The sequence below is a fragment of the Tachysurus vachellii genome, chromosome 10 (genome assembly GCF_030014155.1).
Source record: "Tachysurus vachellii isolate PV-2020 chromosome 10, HZAU_Pvac_v1, whole genome shotgun sequence".
In the NCBI taxonomy this organism is placed as follows: Eukaryota; Metazoa; Chordata; class Actinopteri; order Siluriformes; family Bagridae; genus Tachysurus; species Tachysurus vachellii.
The window spans coordinates 7,010,734-7,034,595 of record NC_083469.1 but is presented as its reverse complement, the minus strand read 5'-3'; the positions used below and the strand labels follow the sequence as shown (position 1 = coordinate 7,034,595).

At 38.0% G+C, this 23,862-nt stretch overlaps 3 protein-coding genes and 1 long non-coding RNA gene across 7 annotated transcripts; 1 reads left to right on the top strand and 3 right to left on the bottom strand.

The window, feature by feature from the left end:
- Window positions 1-1,748: 1,748 nt before the first annotated feature.
- LOC132852077 (cathepsin L2-like) lies at window positions 1,749-12,342 on the bottom strand. The gene is made up of 4 exons (XM_060879106.1): window positions 12,238-12,342; window positions 2,582-2,767; window positions 2,213-2,398; window positions 1,749-1,826 (listed from the first exon to the last, which is right to left on the bottom strand). The coding sequence occupies exons 1-4, from the start codon at window positions 12,256-12,258 to the stop codon at window positions 1,821-1,823; spliced, it is 399 nt and encodes a 132-aa protein (XP_060735089.1). The 5' UTR covers window positions 12,259-12,342; the 3' UTR covers window positions 1,749-1,820.
- On the top strand, window positions 5,125-6,484 carry LOC132852078 (uncharacterized). Its single transcript, XR_009649096.1, has 4 exons — window positions 5,125-5,352; window positions 5,427-5,471; window positions 5,542-5,776; window positions 5,858-6,484. It is a non-coding gene; the product is annotated as an uncharacterized LOC132852078 (long non-coding RNA).
- On the bottom strand, window positions 12,243-14,381 carry LOC132852075 (procathepsin L-like). 3 transcript variants are annotated; one of them, XM_060879105.1, is made up of 5 exons: window positions 14,177-14,381; window positions 13,534-13,676; window positions 13,204-13,401; window positions 12,719-12,910; window positions 12,243-12,380 (listed from the first exon to the last, which is right to left on the bottom strand). In XM_060879105.1, exons 1-5 carry the CDS (start codon window positions 14,274-14,276, stop codon window positions 12,360-12,362), a joined length of 654 nt encoding a protein of 217 aa, XP_060735088.1. In that variant the 5' UTR covers window positions 14,277-14,381; the 3' UTR covers window positions 12,243-12,359. The 3 variants fall into 3 exon arrangements, with proteins under 3 accessions (XP_060735088.1, XP_060735086.1, XP_060735085.1); XM_060879103.1 differs by lacking the exon at window positions 12,243-12,380 and adding an exon at window positions 12,474-12,594; XM_060879102.1 differs by lacking the exon at window positions 12,243-12,380 and having other exon boundaries at window positions 12,571-12,910.
- A 1,543-nt stretch (window positions 14,382-15,924) lies between these two features.
- LOC132852060 (procathepsin L-like) lies at window positions 15,925-21,335 on the bottom strand. 2 transcript variants are annotated; one of them, XM_060879087.1, is made up of 7 exons: window positions 21,171-21,335; window positions 20,289-20,431; window positions 18,403-18,597; window positions 18,009-18,191; window positions 17,429-17,594; window positions 16,945-17,050; window positions 15,925-16,803 (listed from the first exon to the last, which is right to left on the bottom strand). In XM_060879087.1, the coding sequence occupies exons 1-7, from the start codon at window positions 21,262-21,264 to the stop codon at window positions 16,623-16,625; spliced, it is 1,068 nt and encodes a 355-aa protein (XP_060735070.1). In that variant the 5' UTR covers window positions 21,265-21,335; the 3' UTR covers window positions 15,925-16,622. The 2 variants fall into 2 exon arrangements, with proteins under 2 accessions (XP_060735070.1, XP_060735071.1); XM_060879088.1 differs by lacking the exon at window positions 18,403-18,597.
- Between the last annotated feature and the right edge of the window lie 2,527 nt (window positions 21,336-23,862).

Here is a 23,862-nt window from a genome sequence, read left to right as displayed (position 1 = left end):
GATCCACGAAGTAGGAGTGCCCACCCTAGGAATTTCCGTATATGGGTACCAGAATGTTTAAAATATGTATATTTATACTTACATACATTATATATATATATATTTTTTTTACTTAAATCCATTTAATTTTAAAACCTTAATATTATACATTCACTCACTCACATATATTTTACTTAAATCTATTTAACTATAAAACCTTAGTTTGACCTTTTCAATTATGGTCATAATCTTCCTCTTGGGCTCACTAGCGGAATCTTTTGCAAGCGCACGGCGCTTGGGAGGCATTGTAAGGGCTTAACGAAAACACAATACGCGAGACACAGTTGACAGCGTGAACGAGAGTGGCGAGATACAGTACAACAAGGGAAGAAGCTGGGAGAGGATGCGATGATGCGCAGCCAATCAGCTCAGATCTCGTGCCGGGAGCCAATCACGTGCCTTGTCTGAGTGCCCGTGGGTATGTACAAAACCTCTGAGAGAGTTTCTCTCTTTGTCTGGCAACCTGGGAAACCGTTGTTATTTTTATTTTTCGATGAATAATCTTTAAAAAAATCACCGATGCACTGAGGCCGCGAAACTTGAACCGCAAAACGGTGAGGGATTACTGTGTTTAATTTTGAAAGTAAACTAAATTTTACAATTTTTTTAAAATACTTAACACAGAAAGTATGTTCTATACATTGAATATTTAATTCTGAACAATGTCTAGATCTTTATTTTAATCTAAGCTGATACTGACTCTGTAAACTGCTACTTGCTTGTCACAACCAGGGAAGGAAGGAGACGGACCCGTACACAGGATAGCTTCAAAGCAATGGGGTTTAATAAATGATAAAGACAAAGACAGTAAAAAGGACGAGAACTAAACTAATACAAATGACGAGACCTAACCTTGACTAGACGTAACTAATGAATCCGCTCACTTAAATACAAAAAGACAATGAGACACAATTGGGAACAGGTGTGGAGACAGGGAGGAGCAGACAAAGGCGGGGCAGACACGTGACGACAACAACAACAACAACAATAGCACATGGCCAAAAGTCTGCGCTGATCCCTGACAGTACACCCCTTGAGGCGAGGCACACGGCGAAGGCAGGTGAGGGGAGCAAGGACCACGGCGAAGGCAGGTGAGGGGAGCAAGGACCACGGCGAAGGCAGGTGAGGGGAGCAAGGACCACGGCGAAGGCAGGTGAGGGGAGCAAGGACCACGGCGAAGGCAGGTGAGGGGAGCAAGGACCACGGCGAAGGCAGGCGAGGGGAGCAAGGACCACGGCGAAGGCAGGCGAGGGGAGCAAGGACCACGGCGAAGGCAGGCGAGGGGAGCAAGGACCACGGCGAAGGCAGGCGAGGGGAGCAAGGACCACGGCGAAGGCAGGCGAGGGGAGCAAGGACCACGGCGAAGGCAGGCGAGGGGAGCAAGGACCACGGCGAAGGCAGGCGAGGGGAGCAAGGACCACGGCGAAGGCAGGCGAGGGGAGCAAGGACCACGGCGAAGGCAGGTGAGGGGAGCAAGGACCACGGCGAAGGCAGGTGAGGGGAGCAAGGACCACGGCGAGGTAGGCGAGGGGAGCATTTCCTTAGATTTAAGCACAGAGCAGGTAAATAAAAATGTAATTACTAAAAAAAACTAGAACTTCGTTTCATCTCATACAAATTTCTGAAACCAAATACAGTTGTGCAAATACTTGTGTTATATTATTTTGAACATTTAGATTTTGAAATATAACAGTAACATTACAAAGTACTTACAAATGGACATGAAATTTCATGAGACACCGATGGTGGCCACAGCTTCGTTCAAAGTATACCCATCTGGATTATATCTGCAACATATATTCTGCAGTTAGAAAGAGAAGTGAGAATTCACCTTTTATTAAAGATATACAACAAAGGCAAAAGAAATCAACATTTCTGACATTTCTTTTTTCTTTTCAATGGATGAATTATATCCTCAAGATCCTTTCTGCAGTGAGAAAGTGAGAGAAAGATTTATTCAGATTTATTCAAAAACTACAATTTCTATTCCAGTTTTTAGACCCATGACTGCAATTCATAGATTTCTCTGTGGTGGTGGTGAGGTGACAGCCAACACATAAAAGCATTCCCCCAGTGTTTTATTTTTTTGACAATATAAACATTAACAAACATGACAACTATAGTTTGTAGGATTGCATCAAGTGTTAATATAACAAGCAATTAACCTAGTAACCTTGGCTTCATAGGGGTAGGATTCCTCTGTGTTTATTCCTTTATTTTCTTTCACATATTCAAAGGCCAAGTTCCTCGAGCCACCGTTGCAGCCACTGTTTTTTGTAGAGCAGTCTACCAGCTGCTGCTTGCTAAGTGGCACCAGTTTCCCAGTTTTCTTGTATGTTTGACCTTCCAGTGCTCCAGTCTGAAAGATTATATATTAAAGCAGTATAGAGATGAGAACAAATTAATGTCTTGTTAAAAGCAGCATAAATTTAGGGAATGGTGAAAGATGGAGGAATATAAATGGGGTCAAGGAGCATAATCTGATTGACTCTCAGGGTTAAAAAGCTGAATAGAGGGCCATGGAAAAAAAATCTCTCATTACCGGACTAAAGGCCCAGCAAGCAGAGCAATCCTTCTGGTCCTCAACAGGGGTCACATAGCCCTTCTTCCTCCAGTCCACTGTTTCTGGCAAAGCACTTCCTCCTATCTGTCCAAAGAATGTTACTCCTTTGTATTTCTTGGTGCTGCTGAAGATAAGGCAGCCTTCATATCCGGACTCCTGCTCACCCTGTGTGACAGAAAGATGGTTCATGGTATGGATGAAGAACCTGAAAGAACTGATTGTACAGTAGGAGTTAAGTGTGTGTGTTAACATTCAGACCTCTCAAATGTAGCACAATGTAAATAAATTATTGTGCTCGCTCTCTCTCTCATATATATATATATATATATATGAAAACACGTAGCTACAAACGGTGAGTGCTAGCCAAAGAGTGCAGTCAGTTTCATCTTATAACTTGTATACAAGAGAAAGAATACATCATGAATGTATAAACTCAAAATCATCTCAACACAATGCTTGCTTTAAATCTCACCAGATATTTTTAAAGATTTTTTAAAGAAAGGCAAGATGGCGTCACGGATGGCAGCCTCAGTGCTTAGCTCCTCAGTGTTTGCTCTGTTTTTGTTAGTTTTTACTGTTTTATGCCAAGGAAATCCGATCAGTTACACCAGGGATGAACTGCTGAACATCAGGCAGCACACACCACAAGATCTTTTACCGGTTTTTGATTATTCTGATGTTTTGCTGAATATCGTAGTTGGCGGAGCAGCTGCGCTGTTTAAGCGCTTCAGGACGCGCAGGAGGGGAAAGCGCACCGGCGCATTAGTGAAACTTAGACAGCGCGGTTTAAGAACACCGCTGCCTAGCATCCATCTGGCGAATCTCCGCTCTCTATCCAACAAGACGGACGAACTCCTTCTGCTCACCCGGACTAATAAGGACTTTTCGAACTCTGCTGCTCTCTGTTTCACGGAAACATGGCTGAACAACTCTATTCCGGGCAGCGCGATAAGTCTGCCGGGCTTCCAGCTCTTTAGAGCGGACCGCGACATGGAATCAACGCGGAAATCGCGCGGCGGCGGGACGTGTTTTTACATCAATGAAAGGTGGTGTTCTGATGTAACTAACAATTTTGCCTATATAGTATAGTGTCATTCTGTAACACTGTGAAGCTTCTGTCACTAAAACAAATTCCTCACATGCGAAAACATGCCTGGTAATAAAGCTCTTTCTGATTCTGATCTTTTAAAGGTTTTCTTTTATTACCATGTCGGCAAAGTAGTTCATCTCAACTCTGTAGCTCTTAATTCCCTGGTCTGCCTTCTTGTTGTGATCTCGGACCCGTTTGAGATTTTCAAACCAGTTTTCCTTCTGCTTATTCTCGTCCTCTACAGACATATAGCTCTTATCTAAGAGAAAACAAAAAACAAGACATAAAAAAAACAGAAGAATTAGAAAGGTGTCTGATCGACAGGAGTTAAACATTCTGCATGTTTGGTGTGTAAAAAGGAAAATTCCTTTATTATAAAATGAGTTTTAAAAATGATCTATATTCATTTTTCAAAGTACTAAATAAAGCATCCTGTAACCCTGTATGTCTGGTACAAGGGTGCTGAAAGAAGATGATCACAAATTAGCAATATATTATTTGAAATATTAATTAATGTAACAAGACCTTGTAATGTTGTGTAGTTCTGCCTACAGCACAATGATACATTTACACTACAATGTGCTCCAATGTATGTGCTCCAAATTATTATAGTAACATTGTTTAAAGAAATAAAATAGAGTTAATTTAACTTGCAATTATTTGAAGCATAATAAGAATGGCAATAATTTATTAATTACATTTTTATTAAAGACACACACAGACACACACACACAGACACACACACACACACAGACACACACACACAGGTTTGCAGCATCAACAAACACCAAAATGAGTCATAGCAATGCATAGAAAGTCTGAACTAACGCAAGCAAAAAGCTATGTTTTTTGTCACACACATTATAGAAAATTCACACAGACACACACACACACACACACACACACACACACACACACAGACACACAGACACACACACAGGTTTGCAGCATCAACAAACACCAAAGTGAGTCATAGCAATGCATAGAAAGTCTGAACTAACAATAACTGTATTTTTTGTCACACACATTGTAGAAAATTTATAGAAAAGTTTTTATTGCTATTGTTTCTGTCTTTTCTATAGCAATGTCTATAACTATTTTTAAAGGTGTGCTCTGTATTTATTACTTTGGATTTATCAAACTAATAAAATTAATTATTTACAAAGTGAATGCAAGATGATTTCTCACCAAACTTTAATTTCCATTTCTGAAACTCTTCTTCGGACTCATTGTCTGCTGCATTGGACAAAGCAACGAGGAAAGTGACAACAAGCAAAACTTTCATTCTGCAAGATGCAAGACGGCGCCGCGAGGTGTATAGATATCTATGGCCGCGAGGCAGCAACACGATCGGTTCCGCGCATGTGCGAAATGACGTCACTTCCTGTCATCGCCGACGTTTTACGATAGTCCAACACACCTGTCTGTAATTATCAAACAACACTGAACACCTTTATTAGCTGCTTCAGCAGTGCTTCATTGGGGTTGGAGCTAAAATCTACTGGACAGTAGCTCACCAGGAGCAGGGTTGGAGTCTCCTGGTATATATTTATACATGTTTAAACAGTTGCGTTTAAAACTAACTGTGGATGCACTTTTCTTTTTCCAGTGTTTTCTTCAACAGTGCAGTGGGAATTCTTGTGGTGTCTACATGCTGATGGTAAGAATGTTTAATCCATCAAAGCTGTTAAGAGAGTAAAAGCAAAGTCTTACAGTATTGTTTGTATTTCACAGTATGCTCTCAGCATCTGCACATCATGTCCTTTAACATTTACAGAGGTAAGGTGGATTTTCACATAAATATGCCACCAAACTATGCTATGTGTGCATCTATATTTTTGTGTTTTAGGAGGAGGTGCCATTGATTCGGCAGTGATGGTGCATTCAGCTAATGGAAAAGTTTTGTCTAGAAGGGTATGATAGGTTTTCTAATAATAAGGCATGGACAGAGGTTTGCATACTGGACCGAAGAATCATCCCAACTCCTTCAGGGAACACTTGAGCCTGTCTTCAGGGTTTCAAAATCCACCACCACCAAACTGTTGCCCAGCAGAAGAGTTGTGGTTAAAATGGACATTTATAAGGTAAAGAATTTAGTTGTCATATCCAACAGTTGAATGTGTGCCCCTATTGTGCCATTATAACTTTGTATATTTGATTTACAGCTTGTGTCTTCACAAGGTGCAGCAGCCAACCATTCTGAGAGACCTGTATACAAGCCTGGAACTGGGTACGCAGTCAAAGAGACTTATTCCGTGGGGAGGTGACAGAGCCTGCTTTTCTGCAAATGAGCAATGATGACCAACAAAATGCCCTCAAAAGGGTCATGTGTGATGAATTCCCTGAGGCAAAGGATGACTTTGTTTATTTTCAATGTCAAGAGGACATGGAAACATTTTTGTCCTACTGCATTGATGAAAGGCTTGTCAATGCCATGTTCCGGGATGGATGGAGGGAGGGAACAAATTAATTTATGAATAAATCAGTTTTTGTAATCCATTTTTCTTCAATTCAGACACTTGTAAAAATATGCTGCAATAAGAACAGTTAAGCAGAACATATCTTTAGAAAATATTAAATGTAAACACACATCTGTATTTCCCAAATTGTGTAACATATGTAAGCTATAGTTTAATTATACTACATTTTCTCATACGATTTATATTGTCACATTAACCTTAAATTTTTATATATTATTTTAGTGATTGCTTAGGACAATACCATTTAAAAACAAGGTAGAGTAAGCAAACTTGCACACAAAACAGACATTAAACGAGCAATATTATTAATTGCTGAAAGGCAGACAAATGAACGTTTCGACGTACTTTAGACAGGAAGTCATAGATATATACACTAGATGTCGCCTTGTATACGGCAGTACATTGGAACGAATGCGTCAACTGAGCCGCCATCTTGGTACAGGGGACCCCCTCTTAATGCATCAGCGTCAATGTAGGCAAAGAAATAAAATCACCATAAATCGTCATGAATGCGATTTTCTAGTTTTTTCTTTTTTGGTTCGTTCCAAAGGTCAGACATGTATTTATCATTAAGTCCAGAGAAAATTTAAGGTATTGATATTAAGATAATCTACTTTTTCACAATATAATGCATAGTGCTAGTAGGTGTAAGTTTATTAGTTACATTCTTCCACTTGAGTAAACTTCAAATGAACAATCACTACTTACATTATAGCCTACTGCATTCAACACTGCTACAATGGTGTGACTATACATGTTCATTTAAACATTTAAATTGTATTGGTTTATTAAATATGATACACAAAGCAATTTGCAGGTGGAAGTAAATCACAAATTTGAGAACATAATATGAAAGTTATATAGTTGAGGTGCCAAAAAACTGTTCAATATTTTATTTATTCTTTTCCCGCAATATTTTTGCAACATTAAATAAGTAAAGTCACATAAACCAAAAAAACACAAAGTTTGACATCAAAAGCTATTTCATGGCAAAAATTCAATTACAAAAACACAAATATCAATTAAATACAATAAAAACAACAAATATAAACAGCAAGTCATATTATACATTTTTTTATTAACATAAGATAAAAAAAAAATCCAAACCCTTTTCAGGCATAATGTCATTAAATATGTCCTTAAGTGAAGTAACTTGCAACAAGTAACAAGCATTCTGCTTGTGTTAAGTCCAGGACAATCTAATAAAATATGTTTGACAGATAAGGGAATCTTACAAAACATACATAAAGTTGGGTTTTCACCTTTAAGCAAAAAAAGCATGGGTCAATATTTAATGTCCTTATTAAGAGTTTCGGAATCTACAAACATTGTCGGTTTTCATAACTGTCAAAATCTAATGGGTAATTAGCATGGATTAGCTGCGGTCGTTAACCAAGGACTAAAACAAACCAACGTAACCAGAAATATAATTTCGTAACATTCAACATCATAAAACACATTCTCACTTGTGAAATGTAATCCCTTGCTGTCTGGTTTTTATATTTCTTTCGTTTGAACAACCAAATGCAGCACAGAAGTCCGGCATCGTGCATGCATTTGAGGTAAAGGAGCACCGTACAAAGATGGCGGCGGTTTTTACGCATTTTTAGGACCCCAAGGCGACATCTATGTATAAGATATCCATAGATATATACAAATCTATGTAAGATATCTATGACAGGAAGTGACGTCATGTAGCACATGCGCGGAACCGATCGTGTTGCTTTGCGCCGCGAGGAAGCAAGATGGCGCCGCGAATGGCAGCCTCAGTGCTTAGCTCCTCAGTGTTTGATCTGTTTCTGTTCATTTTTCCTGTAAACCCGATCAGTTTCACCAGGGATGAACTGCTGAACATTCGGCAGTACACACCACAAGATATTTTACCGGTTTTGAGTATTCCGACGTTTTGCTGCATATTGTAGTTGGCGGAGCGGCTGCGCTGTTGAAGCGCTTCAGGAAGCGCAGACGGTTCACGACAAACGGACACGACTGTCGGATTTCGCCCCCTAGTGACAGTCGCACGGAATATGCAATATAATCGTGTAGACGTCAACATGGGAGAGAAGTTAATTCTCGCGGTCTCGGAAAACCCATTACTAGATGATCGTGACAAAAATGTTCTCCATTAAGGCGCAACTCTTGCACTAAACGGTGATACTCACCGAGACTTTTTCTCCGAGTCAGGTGGTGTTTTATACACACTGATTTGCAATGTTTTCTTTGGCGTCTCCGGTAAAAGAGAGTAAAAACAAGAGCCTGTATTCTCCCTCCATTTATCATGGTGAATGAAGGAAATTAATTAATGAAGGAGTAAATACAAACAATACAACAATAAATCCAGAAAGACCGTGAATAATTTTTGAGGAAACATGGACACAACATTAAAAATAATACAATATAAATATTAATAATTTACTTTTTTATCAATAACAATGTATTTAAAACAAAAAGATTGTTTTTGGTAAAGTTTAAAAATTACTAAAGTTAATAATACTTTTCAATAATTCTTATCATCTCGCGCACACGAACCTGATAGGACAACATTAGAATACATCACATCCGGTCGGCATATCGGATGCGGTGTAGTCGCACAAGTTCAATTTTTTTAACGGATCCAACGCTCAAAACGGATCCGAAAATTACGGATCCGCAGGTTGTCGTCACCTCACGCAGCGACCTTGCGACTCTCCATAGGAAATGAATGACTTCCGGTTTATCTGCTGTCGTTTGTCGTGTGCAGTGTGAAGGCGGCTTGAAGGCGCTTGTTAAACTCATACAGCGCGGTCTAAGAACACCGCTGCCTAGCATCCATCTGGCAAATCTCCGCTCTCTTCCCAACAAAATGGACGAACTCCTGCTCACCCGGAAAAATAAGGATTTTTCGAACTCTGCTGCTCTGTTTCACGGAAACATGGCTGAACGACTCTATTCCGGACAGCGCGTTAAGTCTGCCGGGCTTTCAGCTCTTTAGAGGAATCAACGGTGTAATCGCGCGGCGACGGGACGTGTTTTTACATCAATGAAAGGTGGTTTTCTGATATAAATGTGTTAAAGAAGATGTGCTGTACCGATCATGAAACACACTTCATTAACTGCAAACCGTTCTATTCGCCGCGGGAGTTTTGCTCGTTCATTCTGGTGAATGTTTACATTCCTCCGCAAGCGCACGTGAGCTCGGCATTACAGACACTCGCTGACATGATCATAAAGAGTGAGCAACAACACCCGGACTCTGTATTAATAATTCTTGGGGACTTTAATAAAGCAATTCTTACACGTGAACTGCCAAAATTCAGACAGCATGTTGCATGTCCCACCAGAGTCAGTAACACGCTGGATCACTGCTACACTACAATAAAGGATGCATATCACTCTGTCCTACGGGCAGCTCTAGGACTCTCTGATCACTGCTTAGTTAATCTGATACCGACCTACAGGCAGAAACTGAAATCAGCTAAACCTGTATTAAGGACTGTAAAAAGATGGACTGAGGAAGCGGAGCAGGATTTACAAGCCTGATTGGACAGTCCACTGATTGGACTGTTTTTGAAGCTGCTGCCACCGACCTGGACAAGCTCACAGACTGTAACATCATATATCAGTTTCTGTGAGGATTTGTTTATTCCCTCCAGGACTCACTTAACTTACAACAATGACAAGCCATGGTTCACTGCAAAACACAGCCAGCAGCTCCGTCAGGCCAACGTGGATGCTCACAGGAATGGGGATAGTCTTGTACAAACAGGACAAATACACACTGGAAAAGGAGATCAGAGTGGCAAAAAGGAATTATTCTGAAAAACGACAGACTTAGTTTTCCTCTAATGACTCAGCTTCAGTGTGGAAAGGTCTGAAAGCCATCACCAACTACACGACACCATCCCCCAGCACTGTGGTGAATCAACAACTGGTAGACGATCTGAACGAGTTCTACTGCAGGTTTGAGAGCCCAATTCTCACCTCCTGTAAACCCGACTCCAACACACCTACAATTCAGTTCAGATATATATCTATATATATTTTATATATGCGCACACACAAAAAACACAAAAAATAGAAAAAGTAGGATAAAATAAGGGAACAGCCTTATAAGGAAAAGCTTTAAAAATATATATTTTAGGTACAAATAAAGAGAGTGCATCATTTAATCTAAGTGAATGTAATGGATCCTAATTGACCAGAATTTCACTAATATATGTGCTTTAGTGCTTTCTAGGTTATTAGCAGTATTTACATTTACATTTGTGGCAGTTGTCAGAGACCCTTATCCAGAGTGACATACAAAATCTTTTTTTTTTGTTTTGTTCTGTTTTAATATACACATAATACAAACAGGGGAAAAGTGCTAGTTTAAGTGTTTCACAGAAGAGGTGGTTCTTAACTTGTCGTTTCAAGTCTCAGCTGTTCGGACATCTAGGGAAAGTTCATACCACAACCTCAGTGCCAGAACAGAAGAGAGTCTTGGCAGAGTTTTATACCTCCCTCTTACCCTGAGAGATGGTGGGGCCAGTCTAGGGATGGGCGATATGGCCTAAAATCCATATTGCGATATACATCGCAGCCTCTTGCGATAATGATATATATTACGATATATAAATTATAATAGAACCATTTCGGAACAGGTTACACAGACCCTTAGGAAAGCCAAACTGCTAAATGTATTTTTTTTAAGAAATAAAGAAACGTATGTCGTTTTGAGAACATTTCTTGTGCAAAAGCAAAACTGTAATTATACAACAAAATGTTGCAGATAAACAAAAGTCTTTCCTTCTAAAAGGCACTATACTTAGTTTAAGTCCTTGGTTCTTAAATGCCACCCAAGTTGCAGAGAACAGAAAAACTGGTGTCTTTTTAGTTAAGGAACATACACTGTACTGAAAATACTTCCAGTATTAATTAGGCAAAGAAAATTATTTTGTGTAAATGCACAGATACTTTAAATAAAAACATATTTCAAACCTGCAGCCGAGGTAACGCATTTGGATTTAAACATTTTGTTCTCCTAATGAAATTAAAACTGGTGTCTTGTTAATACAGGAACGGACACAGTGAATTAGGGATATACTTCCAGTATTAGGCATGGCTATTTTAAATAAAGAAAATTCTTCCAAGTGTAGTGCACATATACTTCAAATGAAAACATTATAAAGTGCTAAATGAAAGCACAAAATAAATAAATAAAATCGTTTCAGCATAAGGAACATACGTCAACTAAAGAAAATTTGTAAAGTATAAAAGTTTACAGTAGTGCTATGCCATATATACAGTAAAAAGTGCAAATGTAGTTTTAGTTATTTTCTTAAAGGACACAAAATATGCAAAGAACAGGAAAAACTGTCTGGTGTCTTCTCAGTTAAAAAGCAACAACAACGAACCCTAAAATCAGGCACTCACTGAGATTTTGTTTAATACACACCATTTGTCATTTGTTAGGCCCTAAAGATTATTAGCCAGGAACACAAGCTTGTCCACAGTCTCTGGCTTCAACAGAGACCGGTGGCATGTAACAATGTTGCCACCAAAGCTAAATGCCCTTTCCGAAGGAGCACTCGTGGCCGGGATACAGAGATATTTCTGGGCCAGTCTAGCCACCCTTGGAAAATTAGCTTGGTACAGCCGCCACCAGTCCAGTGGATCAGTCTCTCCATCAACCTGCATTGTCTGCAGGTAACTTTTTAGCTCCACTTCGATGGGCTCTCTGTCAGTGAGAGCAGCTGTGCCATCGGAGGAGGCCTTTTTGAAAAAGCTTCCCAGGCTCCGTTTTACCTTCTTTGATTGCCTCTCAACAGCTACTTCAGCAGCTTCAGCACTATCAGCTGCAGCTTCTGTGCTTGTGTGTGGCAGTGGCTCTCTGACCATTGCAGCTTGCACCTCCAACAGTGACAGAATTTCTGCTACCGCTCTGGTCTTGATGAACTCCTGGCGGTCATCAGCTATATATGCATCTTTAAACCAAGGACAGAAATGGGTCCGATGGTGGCCACGGCTTCCTGCAAAGCATTCTCATCTCCACTGTTTATGGGTACAGAGCTGATTCTGAACTTTTAAAGGTTTTCTTTTATTACCATGTCTGCAAAGTAGTTCATGTCAAGTCTGTAGCTCTTAATTCCCTGGTCTGCCTTCTTGTTGTGATCTCGGACCCGTTTGAGATTTTCAAACCAGTTTTCCTTCTGCTTATTCTCCTTCTCTACAGACGTATAGCTCTTATCTAAGAGAAAACAAAAAACAAGACATATAAAAAAACAGAAGAATTAGAAAGGTGTCTGATCGACAGGAGTTCAACATTCTGCATGTTTGGTGTGTAAAAAGGAAAATTCTTTTATTAAAAAATGAGTTTTAAAAATTATACAGGTGGCTCCAACAGTGTCTGGATTATATCTGCAAGCTCCATCCTGCAGTTAGAAAGAGAGCTGAGAAATCACCTTTAATTAAAGACATACAACAAAGGTAAAAGAAATCAACATTTCTGACATTTATTTTTGACATTATTATTTTATTTTATTTTAAACAAACTTTTAATAAAGTTTGTTTCAGTTTTCCACTCACATGAGCTTCATAGGTGTAGGAGTCTTCTGTGTCCAATCCACCATTTTCAGTTACATATTCAAAGGCCGAGTCCATCCAGCCTCCATTACAGCCCATGTTACCAAATTTCCAAGAGCAGTCTACTAGCTGCTGCTCGCTGAGTGACACCAGTTTTGCAGTTTTCCTGACTGTCTGACCCTCCAGTGCCCCCATCTGAGAGAGGATTAATGGAAGCAGAATAGAGAAAAAATTATTGTCTTGTGCTAGACACCATACATTTAGAAGATGGCAAATGCGGACAAAGGTAGTAATGTGGAGCATCATGAAATTTTGTACTGAATTGAATTAAAGGCTAAATGGCAGTGGGCAAGGCAAGAGCAAGTATGTACAGTAAGTATATTCTGAATTAAATATATGAATATTAAATATAATGAATTCTGAATATATACTGAATTTAAATCCTTTGATATATAATAATCAGTTAAAAGTCTCCTATTTCTCCTTACCGCACTGAAGGCCCAGCAAGAACCACACTGCAACTGGTTTTTAACCTCAGTCACATAGCCATAGTTCCTCCAGTCAACAGTATCTGGCAGAACAGCTCCTCCTGCCTGTCGGAGGAATGTTACTGCACTGTGTTTCTTGGTCTTGTTGAAGGCTCCCAGGCAGCCCTTAAAAGCAGACTGTCTGTATTCCTGGCTGTTCTGTTAGACAGAAATGGTGGAAAAATATTACAGCACTTTACTTGTAAAGCTCACCATAGACAAAGGTTATGCCTCAGACCAAACAAGGCTTACACATAAGTTATACAAAAGAATTTATTATTTTTTAATTACCAGGTCTGCAAAGTAGGTCATGCCAAGTTTGTAGCTCATAATGCCCTGGTCAGCCAGCATGTTGTGTACCAAAACCAGCTTTCGATTTTCTATCCATGTATTCTTACGTTGAGACTCCTCCTCTGCAGACTTATAGATCTTACCTAGGAGAAACAACACGGTATTTGAAAATGTGCATATTTGCCAAAGCCTAACATGCCTAAACAAAGCAACCATGAAAACAAGCATCTATATTGTACTATACTAATACACTAGTAGTTTATAGACCAAATGGAACATGCATTTACTCTGGAAAACCAACACTGAAAGAACTAAGACATCATGACAGATCAGTAAAAGTATATATTTATCCTTACCAGCATCTTGGAAATATAATAAAATGCTCCAGTATGTCTTTAATTTATTTCTTAAATCTATTATATAATTAGTTCATTTTTACATTAAAATAAAAAAAAATCTGTTAAATGTATTTGAAATTAGTTCATCCTTTTCTCATAAAATTAATAATCTTAATAATAATATTAATTATTATTATTATTATTATTATTATTATTATTATTACCATTTCTAAGATGTACACTGTGTATATTACTAGAAATTCTTTTATGAAATGCTCCATTGACAGTTTAAGAAGATTTCTCACCAAATTCCAGTTTCCAGGCATGAAACTCCAGGTCCTCCAAAGAGATTCTGGCCGCAGTGGCCAGAGCCACAAGAGCGCTGACAACAAGCAAAACCTTCATTCTGCCGAGACAATATAATTAGACTGTGTCTGTAGTGAAAAGACAATGTGAACTAAATAAGATTAGCTTTTTCCATTCTCCTAAATATCACACCACTTCTCTATTACTCACAACTGTTCCACTCGTTCACTGGTTTCACTTTAAGATAGTTGCAAACAGGAAATACAAAAGTGTAACCAGCTGCCTACATTAGAGTCTATCAATCTAGAGTCTATTGATTAATTATAATATAATTAAGATAATATACAATAATATACAGATGCGTGTGTGTGAGTGTGTGTTATAAATACCTGAATGGAGTTCTTCACTGAATAGAGAGCTGCCACATTGTTCCTGAGTTTATATAATGCTGTGTTACTGGGTGGTTTATATTAGAAAATATGCTGAATTCTTGCGATAAAAGGACATTTAAAGGAAGCCAAATATGTTTAGTTTTAACCTTAAAGTCAATTATTTATAAATGTATTATAAATAACTTATAGAATACACATGACTACAATAAAAAAAGTGTGGTATATTAGAAAATCTAAGTTCTTGCAATAACAAAAATGGATAATTTAAAGAAATATGTTTAGTTTTAACTTTAAAGTAAATCGTTTATTATTTTTTTATAAATAACGTAGGTTGTATTAGAATACATATGAATACAGTAATACAGTAATGTTTAATTTTGAAAGTAAACTAAATTTTACAATTTTTTTTAAATACTTAAAACACATAGTATGTTCTATACTATTTTATTAATTTTTAAGATTCTGAACAAAGATGTTAAGATGTCTAGATCTTTATTTTAATCTAAGCTGATACTGACCCTGTAAACTGCTATGTGCTAATGGTCAGATGTTTATTGTTGGGTTTCTTTTACTGAGTGATTGGAAAGCATTGTGGAAATATAATAATTGACACAAATTGTCAAATAGTAAAAATGTCAAATTGGCTGTCTCGGTTGTTGTCTTGGCTGTTAATTAATTTTTGATCCTGCTAGGCTAAAATATTGAGCATAGTATGATTGTCAATAGTAGGAGGATCATAGTATGATTGTGTTTGTGTTTATTTGGTAACTGAAATCAGTATAGATGAGCTCATTCTCAGCTGTCATAACATCATGTCATGTATTCACTTCCTTTTAAATATGTGATTTCTGGAACATTCAAAATGCACTATATGGTTAAAAGTATGTAGACACTTGACCATGACACACACATGAGTTCTTCCCCAAAATTAAAAGATATTTAATTCAAGCACGGGGGGGCACGGTGGCTTAGTGGTTAGCACGTTCGCCTCACACCTCCGGGGTTGGGGGTTCGATTCCCGCCTCCGCCTTGTGTGTGTGGAGTTTGCATGTTCTCCCCGTGCCTCGGGGGTTTCCTCCGGGTACTCCGGTTTCCTCCCCCGGTCCAAAGACATGCATGTTAGGTTGATTGGCATCTCTGGAAAATTGTCCGTAGTGTATGATTGTGTGAGTGTGTGAGTGAATGAGAGTGTGTGTGTGTGTGTGCCTTGCGATGGGTTGGCACTCCGTCCAGGGTGTATCCTGCCTTGATGCCCGATGACGCCTGAGATAGGCACAGGCTCCCCGTGACCCGAGGTAGTTCGGATAAGCGGTAGAAGATGAATGAATGAATGAATGAATAATTCAAGCACAGTATATATGCAGGACATGTTTATTTTTAAAAGAGATAAAGTTGGGTTTTTTTTTCCAAAGAAACAGAAAAGTACAGTAAAGATTTGCAAAACACATTTCCTTAGATTTAAGCACAGAGCAGGTAAATAAAAATGTAATTACTAAAAACTAGAATTTTTTTCTCATACAAATTTCTGAAACCAAATACAGTTGTGAAAATACTTGTGTTATATTATTTTGAACATTTATATTTTGTAATATAACAGTAACATTACAAAGTACTTACAAATGGACATGAAATTTCATGAGACACACTCTTTATGAGACACACTAAAAAAGATATTATGGGCTTTGTTGAAAAAAAGAATATTTTGACATTGACATTGAAGAGGCTGATTAAAATTTTACCTGAGTTTCTCACAGAACTGAGACTACTGCTTTGTATTCTCAAGTCCCACAACACTAGCAAACTGTAAAAATAGATAATGATCAAAATCCTTATAAAAGCTGAATTAACTTATCACATATGTTTCTTTGGTAGTATAACAAGGAACTTCATGTTTCATTACAACCAGCTTTAAATAGACCATTAAAATGTTTTTTTTCTGTTAAATGCAAGAAATGTAAATGTAATGCTCAATATTTTAGCCTAGCAGGATCAAAAATTAACAGCCAAGACAATTTGTGTCAATTATTATATTTCCACAATGCTTTCCAATCACTCAGTAAAAGAAACCCAACAATAAACATCCCAGGATAAAGATGATAGAGCAAGCTTCACATTGAATACGCTGAGTTTTATTGTAAACCAGCGGATAGCTGGCTCGTGTAGCAATACCACACTGGTTGTCCTTGTTCCTGTACATCTTGATATAGCCTTTATCTCCCCAATTGAGACCATAGCTGTGAAATAAAATAAAAAGTAAATCTTAAAGTAAATTTTATTTACATGGTTTACTGAAGAAATATAATTGTTCATGGCTACTTCCCAGTAGCAAGGTAATGCTCTAGAAATGAATATGAATATTTAATTTATTTCTTTACCTGTTCTTAACCAGCCAGTAATCCTTTCCATCATCAGTGCCATAACCAACAACCAGGACACCATGACTCAGTTTAGAGCTGCTACAATAAGGTTCATCATATATGCCTAAATCCATCAAAGCAACACTTTATTTAAAATAACATTAATATTTTCTGTAATTATTGAATCCTAAACTCTGCATATTCATACTTATATTCATATGTGGTTAATCAGCGATTATGTGAGACTCACCTGATGCATAGAGTTTGAAGGAGTTAAATTTAGGACACCTAAATGCATTGAAGCAATCATTTATTTTTAGATAAAATTTTAATTATTTTTATTCTAAGACCACGCAGTTATTTTGTATATAGTTAATTAAATAAGTAAAGGAAACTCTAATGTCTCAGAATATTCATAGAACTTTCTCAAGTTATATAAATAAATATGATGATAGCATGCTTTCATAGTACATTGCTTAATCGGTGATTGTGTGAGACTCACCTGATTCATAGAGGTGGAAGGACATGTGGCTTGAATCTATGGCGACAGAAATGGGTCCGATGGTGGCCACAGCTTCCTTCAAAGCATTCTCATCTCCACTGTTTATGTCCATATAGCCATCGCAGGTGGCTCCAACAGTGTCCGGATTATATCTGCAAGATCCATCCTGCAGTTAGAAAGGGAAGTGAGAATTCACCTTTTATTAAAGATATACAACAAGGGTAACAGAAATCAACATTTCTGACATTTTTTTTTCTTCTATTCAATGGATGAATTATATCCTCAAGATACTTTCTGCAGTAAGAAAGTGAGAGAAAAATGTACTCAGATTTATTCAATAACTACAATTTCTATTCCAGTTTTTAGACCCATGACTGCAATTCATAGATTTCTCTGTGGTGGTGGTGAGGTGACAGCCACCACATCACATCACACCACCCTATCATAGATTGTTTTCCTTTAAAGCATTCCCCCAGTGTTGTATTTTTTTGACAATATAAACATTAACAAACATGACGATTATAGTTTGTAGGATTCCATCCATTCCAAAGTGTTATTATAAGCAATTAAAACTAGTAACCTTGGCTTCATAGGGGTAGGATTCCTCTGTGTTTATTCCATTTTCTTTCACATATTCAAAGGCCAAGTTCCTCGAGCCACCGTTGCAGCCACTGTTTTTTGTAGAGCAGTCTACCAGCTGCTGCTTGCTAAGTGGCACCAGTTTCCCAGTTTTCTTGTATGTTTGACCTTCCAGTGCTCCAGTCTGAAAGATTATATATTAAAGCAGTATAGAGATGAGAACAAGTTAATGTCTTGTTAAAATCAACATAAATTTAGGGAATGGTGAAAAATTGAGGAATATACAGTAAATGGGGTCAAGGAGCATAATCTGATTGACTCTCAGGATTAAAAGGCTGAATAGAGGGCCATGGAAAAAAAATTGCTTGCAACATAATCGTCCTGTTTCTCATTACCGCACTAAAGGCCCAGCAAGAACCACACAGCTTCTGGTCTTCAACAGGAGTCACATAGCCCTTCTTCCTCCAGTCCACTGTTTTTGGCACAGCACTTCCTCCTATCTGTCCAGAGAATGTTGCACCATTGTATTTCTTGGTGCTGTTAGAGATAAGGCAGCCCTTATATGCAGTCTCTGCATAATCCTGCTTACCCTGTGTGACAGAAAGATGGTTGACGGTATGGATGAAGAACCTGTGAGAACTGATTTTACAGTTGGAGTGAAGTGTGCATGTTTACCTTCAGCCCTCTCAAATGTAGCACAATCTAAATAAATTCTTTCCTTACAAAAGTGATATTATTAAATTAAATATACAAATTAAATACACACAAACATATTTATATATATCTCACAGAAGTAAGTACACCACTCACATTTTTGTAAATATTTTATATCTTTTCAGGTGACAACACTGAATAAATGAGACTTTGCTACAGTTTAGAATAGTGAGTGTACAACTTATATAACAGTGTAGATTTGCTGTCCTCTAAAAATAACTCAACACGCAGCCATTGATGTCTAAACCGCTGGCCACAAAAGTAAGTACACCCCTAATGAAAAATGTCCAAATTGGGCCCAATTAGCCATTTTCTCTCCCTGGTGTCATGTGACTCATTAGTGGTACAAGGTCTCAGGTGTGAATGCGGTGCAGGTGTGTTAAATTTGGTTTTATCGCTCTCACTCTCTCATACTGGTCACTGGAAGTTCAACATGGCACCTCATGGCAAAGAACTCTCTGAGGATCTGAAAAAAATCATTTTTGCTCTACATAAAGATGGTGTGGGCTATACAAAGATTGTGGTTTTACAGGACAGGTTCCAATCCTCACCATGGTCAACCAAAGAATTTGAATGCATGTGGTCAGCTTGATATCCAGATGTTGTGTTTGGGAAAAACGTAGAGGTATGAATGCTGCCAGCATTGCTGCAGAGGTTGAAGGAGTGGGTGGTCAGCCTGTCAGTGCTAGACAGAAAGCCCACAAACAGTTTGTTAAAGACAAGCAGACTATGGACATGGATTACTGGAACCATGTAGTGTGGTCTGATGAGACCAAGATAAACATTTGGTTCAGATGGTGTCAAGCGTGTGTTGCAGCAACCAGGTGAGGAGCACAAAGACAAGTGTGTCTTGCACACAGTCAAGCATGGTGGTGGGATTGTCATGGTCTGGGGCTGCATGAGTGCTGCCGGCACAAAGGAGCTACAGTTCATTTAGGGAACCTTGAATGCCAACATGTACTGTGACATACTGAAGCAGAGCATGATCCCCTCCCTTTGGAGATTGGTCTAAAGGGCAGTATTCTAACATGATAACGACCCCAAGCACACCTCAAAGATGTCCACTGCCTTGCTAAAGAAGCTGAGGGTAAAGGTGATGGAATGGCCATGCATGTCTCCAGACCTAAACCCTATTGAGCATCTGTGGGGCATCCTCAAACGGAAGGTGGAGGAGCACAAGCTCTCAAACATCCACCAGCTCCATGATGTCATCATGGAGGAGTGGAAGGGGAATCCAGTGACAACGCTGTGACACTCTGGTGAACTCCATGCTCAAGAGAGTTAATTCAGTACTGGAAAATAATGGTGGCCACACAAAATATTGACACTTTTGGCCCAATTTGGGCATTTTCACTTAGGGGTGTATTCACTTTTGTGGCCAGTGGTTTACATATATATACATACATATATATGGAATCGAACCCCCAACCCTTTAGGTGTGAGACGAACGTGCTAACCACTAAGCCACCGTGCCCCCCAACTGAAAATCATCTCAACACAATGCTTGCTTATAAACCAGATATTTTTAGAGTATTTTTTTAAACTTTTTAAGGTTTTCTTTTATTACCATATCTGCAAAGTAGTTCATGTCAAGTCTGTAGCTCTTAATGCCCTGGTCCGCCAGCCTGTTGTGATCTCGGATGAGTTTGAGATTTTCAAACCAGTTTTCCTTATGCTTATTCTCCTCCTCTACAGACGTATAGCTCTTATCTAAGAGAAAACAAAAAACAAGACATATAAAAAACACAAGAATTAGAAAGGTGTCTGATCGACAGGAGTTAAACATTCTGCATGTTTTGCATGTAAAAAGGAAAATTCTTCCATTATAAAATGAGTTTTAAAAATGATCTATATACTGTATATATTCATTTTTCAAAGTACTAAATAAAGCATCCTGTAACCCTGTATGTCTGGTACAAGGGTGCTGGAAGAAGATGATGAAGATGAAGATGATCACACATTAGCAATATATTATTTGAAATATTAATTAATGTAACAAGACCTTGTAATGTTGTGTAGTTCTGCCTACAACACAATGATACATTTACACTACAATGTGCTCCAATGTATGTGCTCCAAATTATTATAGTAACATTGTTTAAAGAAATAAAATAGAGTTCATTTAACTTGCAATGTTTTGAAGCATAATAAATAAGAATGGCAATCATTTATTAATTACATTTTTATTAAAGACACACACGCAGGTTTGCAGCATCAACAAACACCAAAGTGAGTCATAGCAAGCATAGAAAGTCTGAACTAAGCAAGCAAAAAGCTGTGTTTTTTGTCACTCACATTTTATAGCAAAGTTTTTATTGCTACTGTTTCTGTCATTTCTATAGCCATGTCTATAACTATTTTTTAAAGGTGCACTCTGTATTTATTACTATGGATTTATCAAACTAATAAAATAAATGATTTAAAAAGTGAATGCAAGATGATTTCTCACCAAACTTCATTTTCCATTTCTGAAACTCTTCTTCAGACACATTATCTGCATTGCACAGAGCAATGAGAAAAGTGACAACAAACAAAACCTTCATTCTGAAAGATTAAATGTTAATCTGTCATTCTTTGTGTCGAAAAGACAGTGTGAACTGATTACAGATTGCTTTTGCTGTTCTCTTAGGTGTTACCAATCCACACATCCTGTTTACATCTTTTTCTTTTTCAGAAAGCCACAAGTATGAAATCGAAAACTGCAACCAATTGTCTGTGTTATATCAGATAGGTTGAAGTGGGTGCAAATGCATTTTAGCTTTTTATTTGAAAGGTACTGGCAGACAAATCCAAAATGACAGTCTAGGTTACAGTCTTAGGATACAACCAACCTAAAACGCTGTTCAAGTTAATTTGTTTTTGTTTGTTTTTTTGTTTAAATATACACATAATTCAAACAGGGGGAAAAGTGCTAGTTTAATTGTTTTAGGAAGAGGTGCATCTTCACTTCAAGTTTCAAGTCTCAGCTGTTCAGATATCTAGGGAAATTTCTTTCCACCTCCTTGGTACCAGAACAGAAAAGAGTCTTGACAAAATAGACTTATACCTCCCTCTTACCCTGAGAGATGGTGGGACCAGTCCTATTTCCAATAGGAAAAATCTGCATATATCTTCTAAATGGATGTATATTATCTGTTATGTCACATGATGAAATGTTTTTGATGCAGGGTTCTTGTAAAGTTTATGTTTATTATATACAGTTAATTTCTTGCAATGGGACAACTACAGAATGATTCATTAGTGTCTTTTTACAGCTTTGATCAACATGTCCAGATAAGCAGGTTTTCGTACCACATGTAGAAGTCTGTGGATGAGTAGATTCACTGAGTGGGAGGGGGGAAAAAGAACTTTGATCATCTTCCTCTGCACCAACATAAAATGTTAAACTGGATATACACATGATGTCTGCTAAGACTGAAAATTTAAATGAAGGGCTACAGACTTGTTAAAGCATTAGATCAGTGGTCTTCACTATTTTTTTCATGTGAGCCACACTGATAGGACAAAGTCAATAGGAGAGCCACATCTTAAACAGTCTTAAACAGCTTATCTGCCTTAAATACAATGTACAATATTGCAATACAATAATTACTCGAGTTGCGGATGATCCATGCTCCCCATCAGTTACCTCTTTTGTCAGTGTCACATTGCTTTGTTGCTGTTCATTTTGTGCACAGGATTGTTTGATAAGAAATCGATCCATTTTTTAGTCCGTGTGTACAGTAAACACAAGTTGTTAACTAGCATGAAACACAAACTAGCTTCTGGCAGGCCGCCAAAAACTGGCTATTGCACAGAACGCAGTGAGTCAGTGACGAGTCAAATAATATATAAATATATATTATTATTTTTAATAGAGCACATTCATTTTTCTATGCTTCCCTGATTGTTTTTAATGTTATTTAAATGAAAAATAAATTTTAACCACATGATCATATCATCGTATTACTTACTGCCATGCGCGCCGCATATTAAAGCTTGGCGAGCCGCAGGAGGCTCGCGAGCCGCGCAATGAGTAACACTGCATTAGATCATAATGGGCCCACATGACTGCTGTTAAGTGTATCAATTCTTCACTCTCTATGGCTTCATAAGGGTATGAGTCCTCTCTCCAGTCCTTCTTATTCTTTAACATATTCAAAGACTAGGTCTATCCAGCCACCTGGTAGCTTGTGGTCCTAAATTTTCAGAGCAGTTCCCCAGCTGCTCACTGAGTGACACCCGTTTTTCAGGTTTCCTGAATATCCGATTTTCCAGTGCTCCCAGCTGAGAGTCTTGGAAAATAGAATGGTTCTTATGTGTGTGGTACAAAAATATTTTCTTCATTCCTTTTTCTAAGTACTACTGCCTGGCTTCCTTACTATTACTGCCATCTTTCTCCTTTATTCCTTGTGTTCTTAACCAGGAAGTAAAAGTAAAACAAACTGGCTACTAATCATTGTAAAAATCTGATTTCTCTGTACCAAAAGGCATCCACATAATATCCACATAATATATATGTAAGTCAGTCTGTGGTATATATGTAAATATCTGTGTTACTTAGGTCTTTATATATCACATATTATATTACATTTTAGGTTTACATTTAACATGTAGGTTACATTTAAGTTTGTCATTTGGCAGATGCCTTAATCCAGAGCGACATACAAAAGTACTGTGAAATCTCCATCACTGAATACATCAACACTGGTTCACTAGATTACAGACTGTTTGGGGGAATTATAGCACTGTTTGAGTCTTTGTGATACAGGACTACAAATTATGACATTTTTTACCTCAATTTATATCAGTAAATTATTTTCAACACTGGAGGATTATGAGTTTTCATAAAACCACTGGCAGGTAATTAACCTTCCTGTTTAATAGATATTGTATAATTTTGTCTGAAAATCAGTCTTTCATCATATGATGAGTTTATCTGTGGTTGGTAACTGGAATCAAACTCATACTGTCAATAAGTCCATGAATCACTTCTTGCCTAGACTGCACAATGTCCATCACAACATGTGGTGCATGTGGTAGCCTAGTGGTTAAGGTGTTGGACTACCAATCGGAAGGTTGTGAGTTCAATTCCCAGGTCCACTGCCACTGTTGGTCCCCCAGTTAGTTTAAAAAAAAAAATCAGATAATGTAAGTCGCTC

Coding starts and splice junctions, on each gene's coding strand:
- LOC132852077 (XM_060879106.1), bottom strand. CDS start 12,258: ATGAACTACTTTGCAGACATG. Junction 2,768..12,237: donor TGAACTACTTTGCAGACATG/GTAATAAAAGAA, acceptor TCTGTCACACAG/GGTGAGCAGGAGTCCGGATA. Junction 2,399..2,581: donor CTTGCTGGGCCTTTAGTCCG/GTAATGAGAGAT, acceptor ATAATCTTTCAG/ACTGGAGCACTGGAAGGTCA.
- LOC132852075 (XM_060879102.1), bottom strand. CDS start 14,276: ATGAAGGTTTTGCTTGTTGTCAGCGCTCTTGTGGCTCTGGCCACTGCG. Junction 13,402..13,533: donor TGACCTACTTTGCAGACCTG/GTAATTAAAAAA, acceptor TCTGTCTAACAG/AACAGCCAGGAATACAGACA. Junction 12,911..13,203: donor CTTGCTGGGCCTTCAGTGCG/GTAAGGAGAAAT, acceptor ATCCTCTCTCAG/ATGGGGGCACTGGAGGGTCA.
- LOC132852060 (XM_060879087.1), bottom strand. CDS start 21,264: ATGAAGGTTTTGTTTGTTGTCACTTTTCTCATTGCTCTGTGCAATGCA. Junction 17,595..18,008: donor CCTACCCCTATGAAGCCAAG/GTTACTAGTTTT, acceptor TTCTAACTGCAG/GATGGATCTTGCAGATATAA. Junction 16,804..16,944: donor TACTGGCTGGTTAAGAACAG/GTAAAGAAATAA, acceptor TTTATTTCACAG/CTATGGTCTCAATTGGGGAG.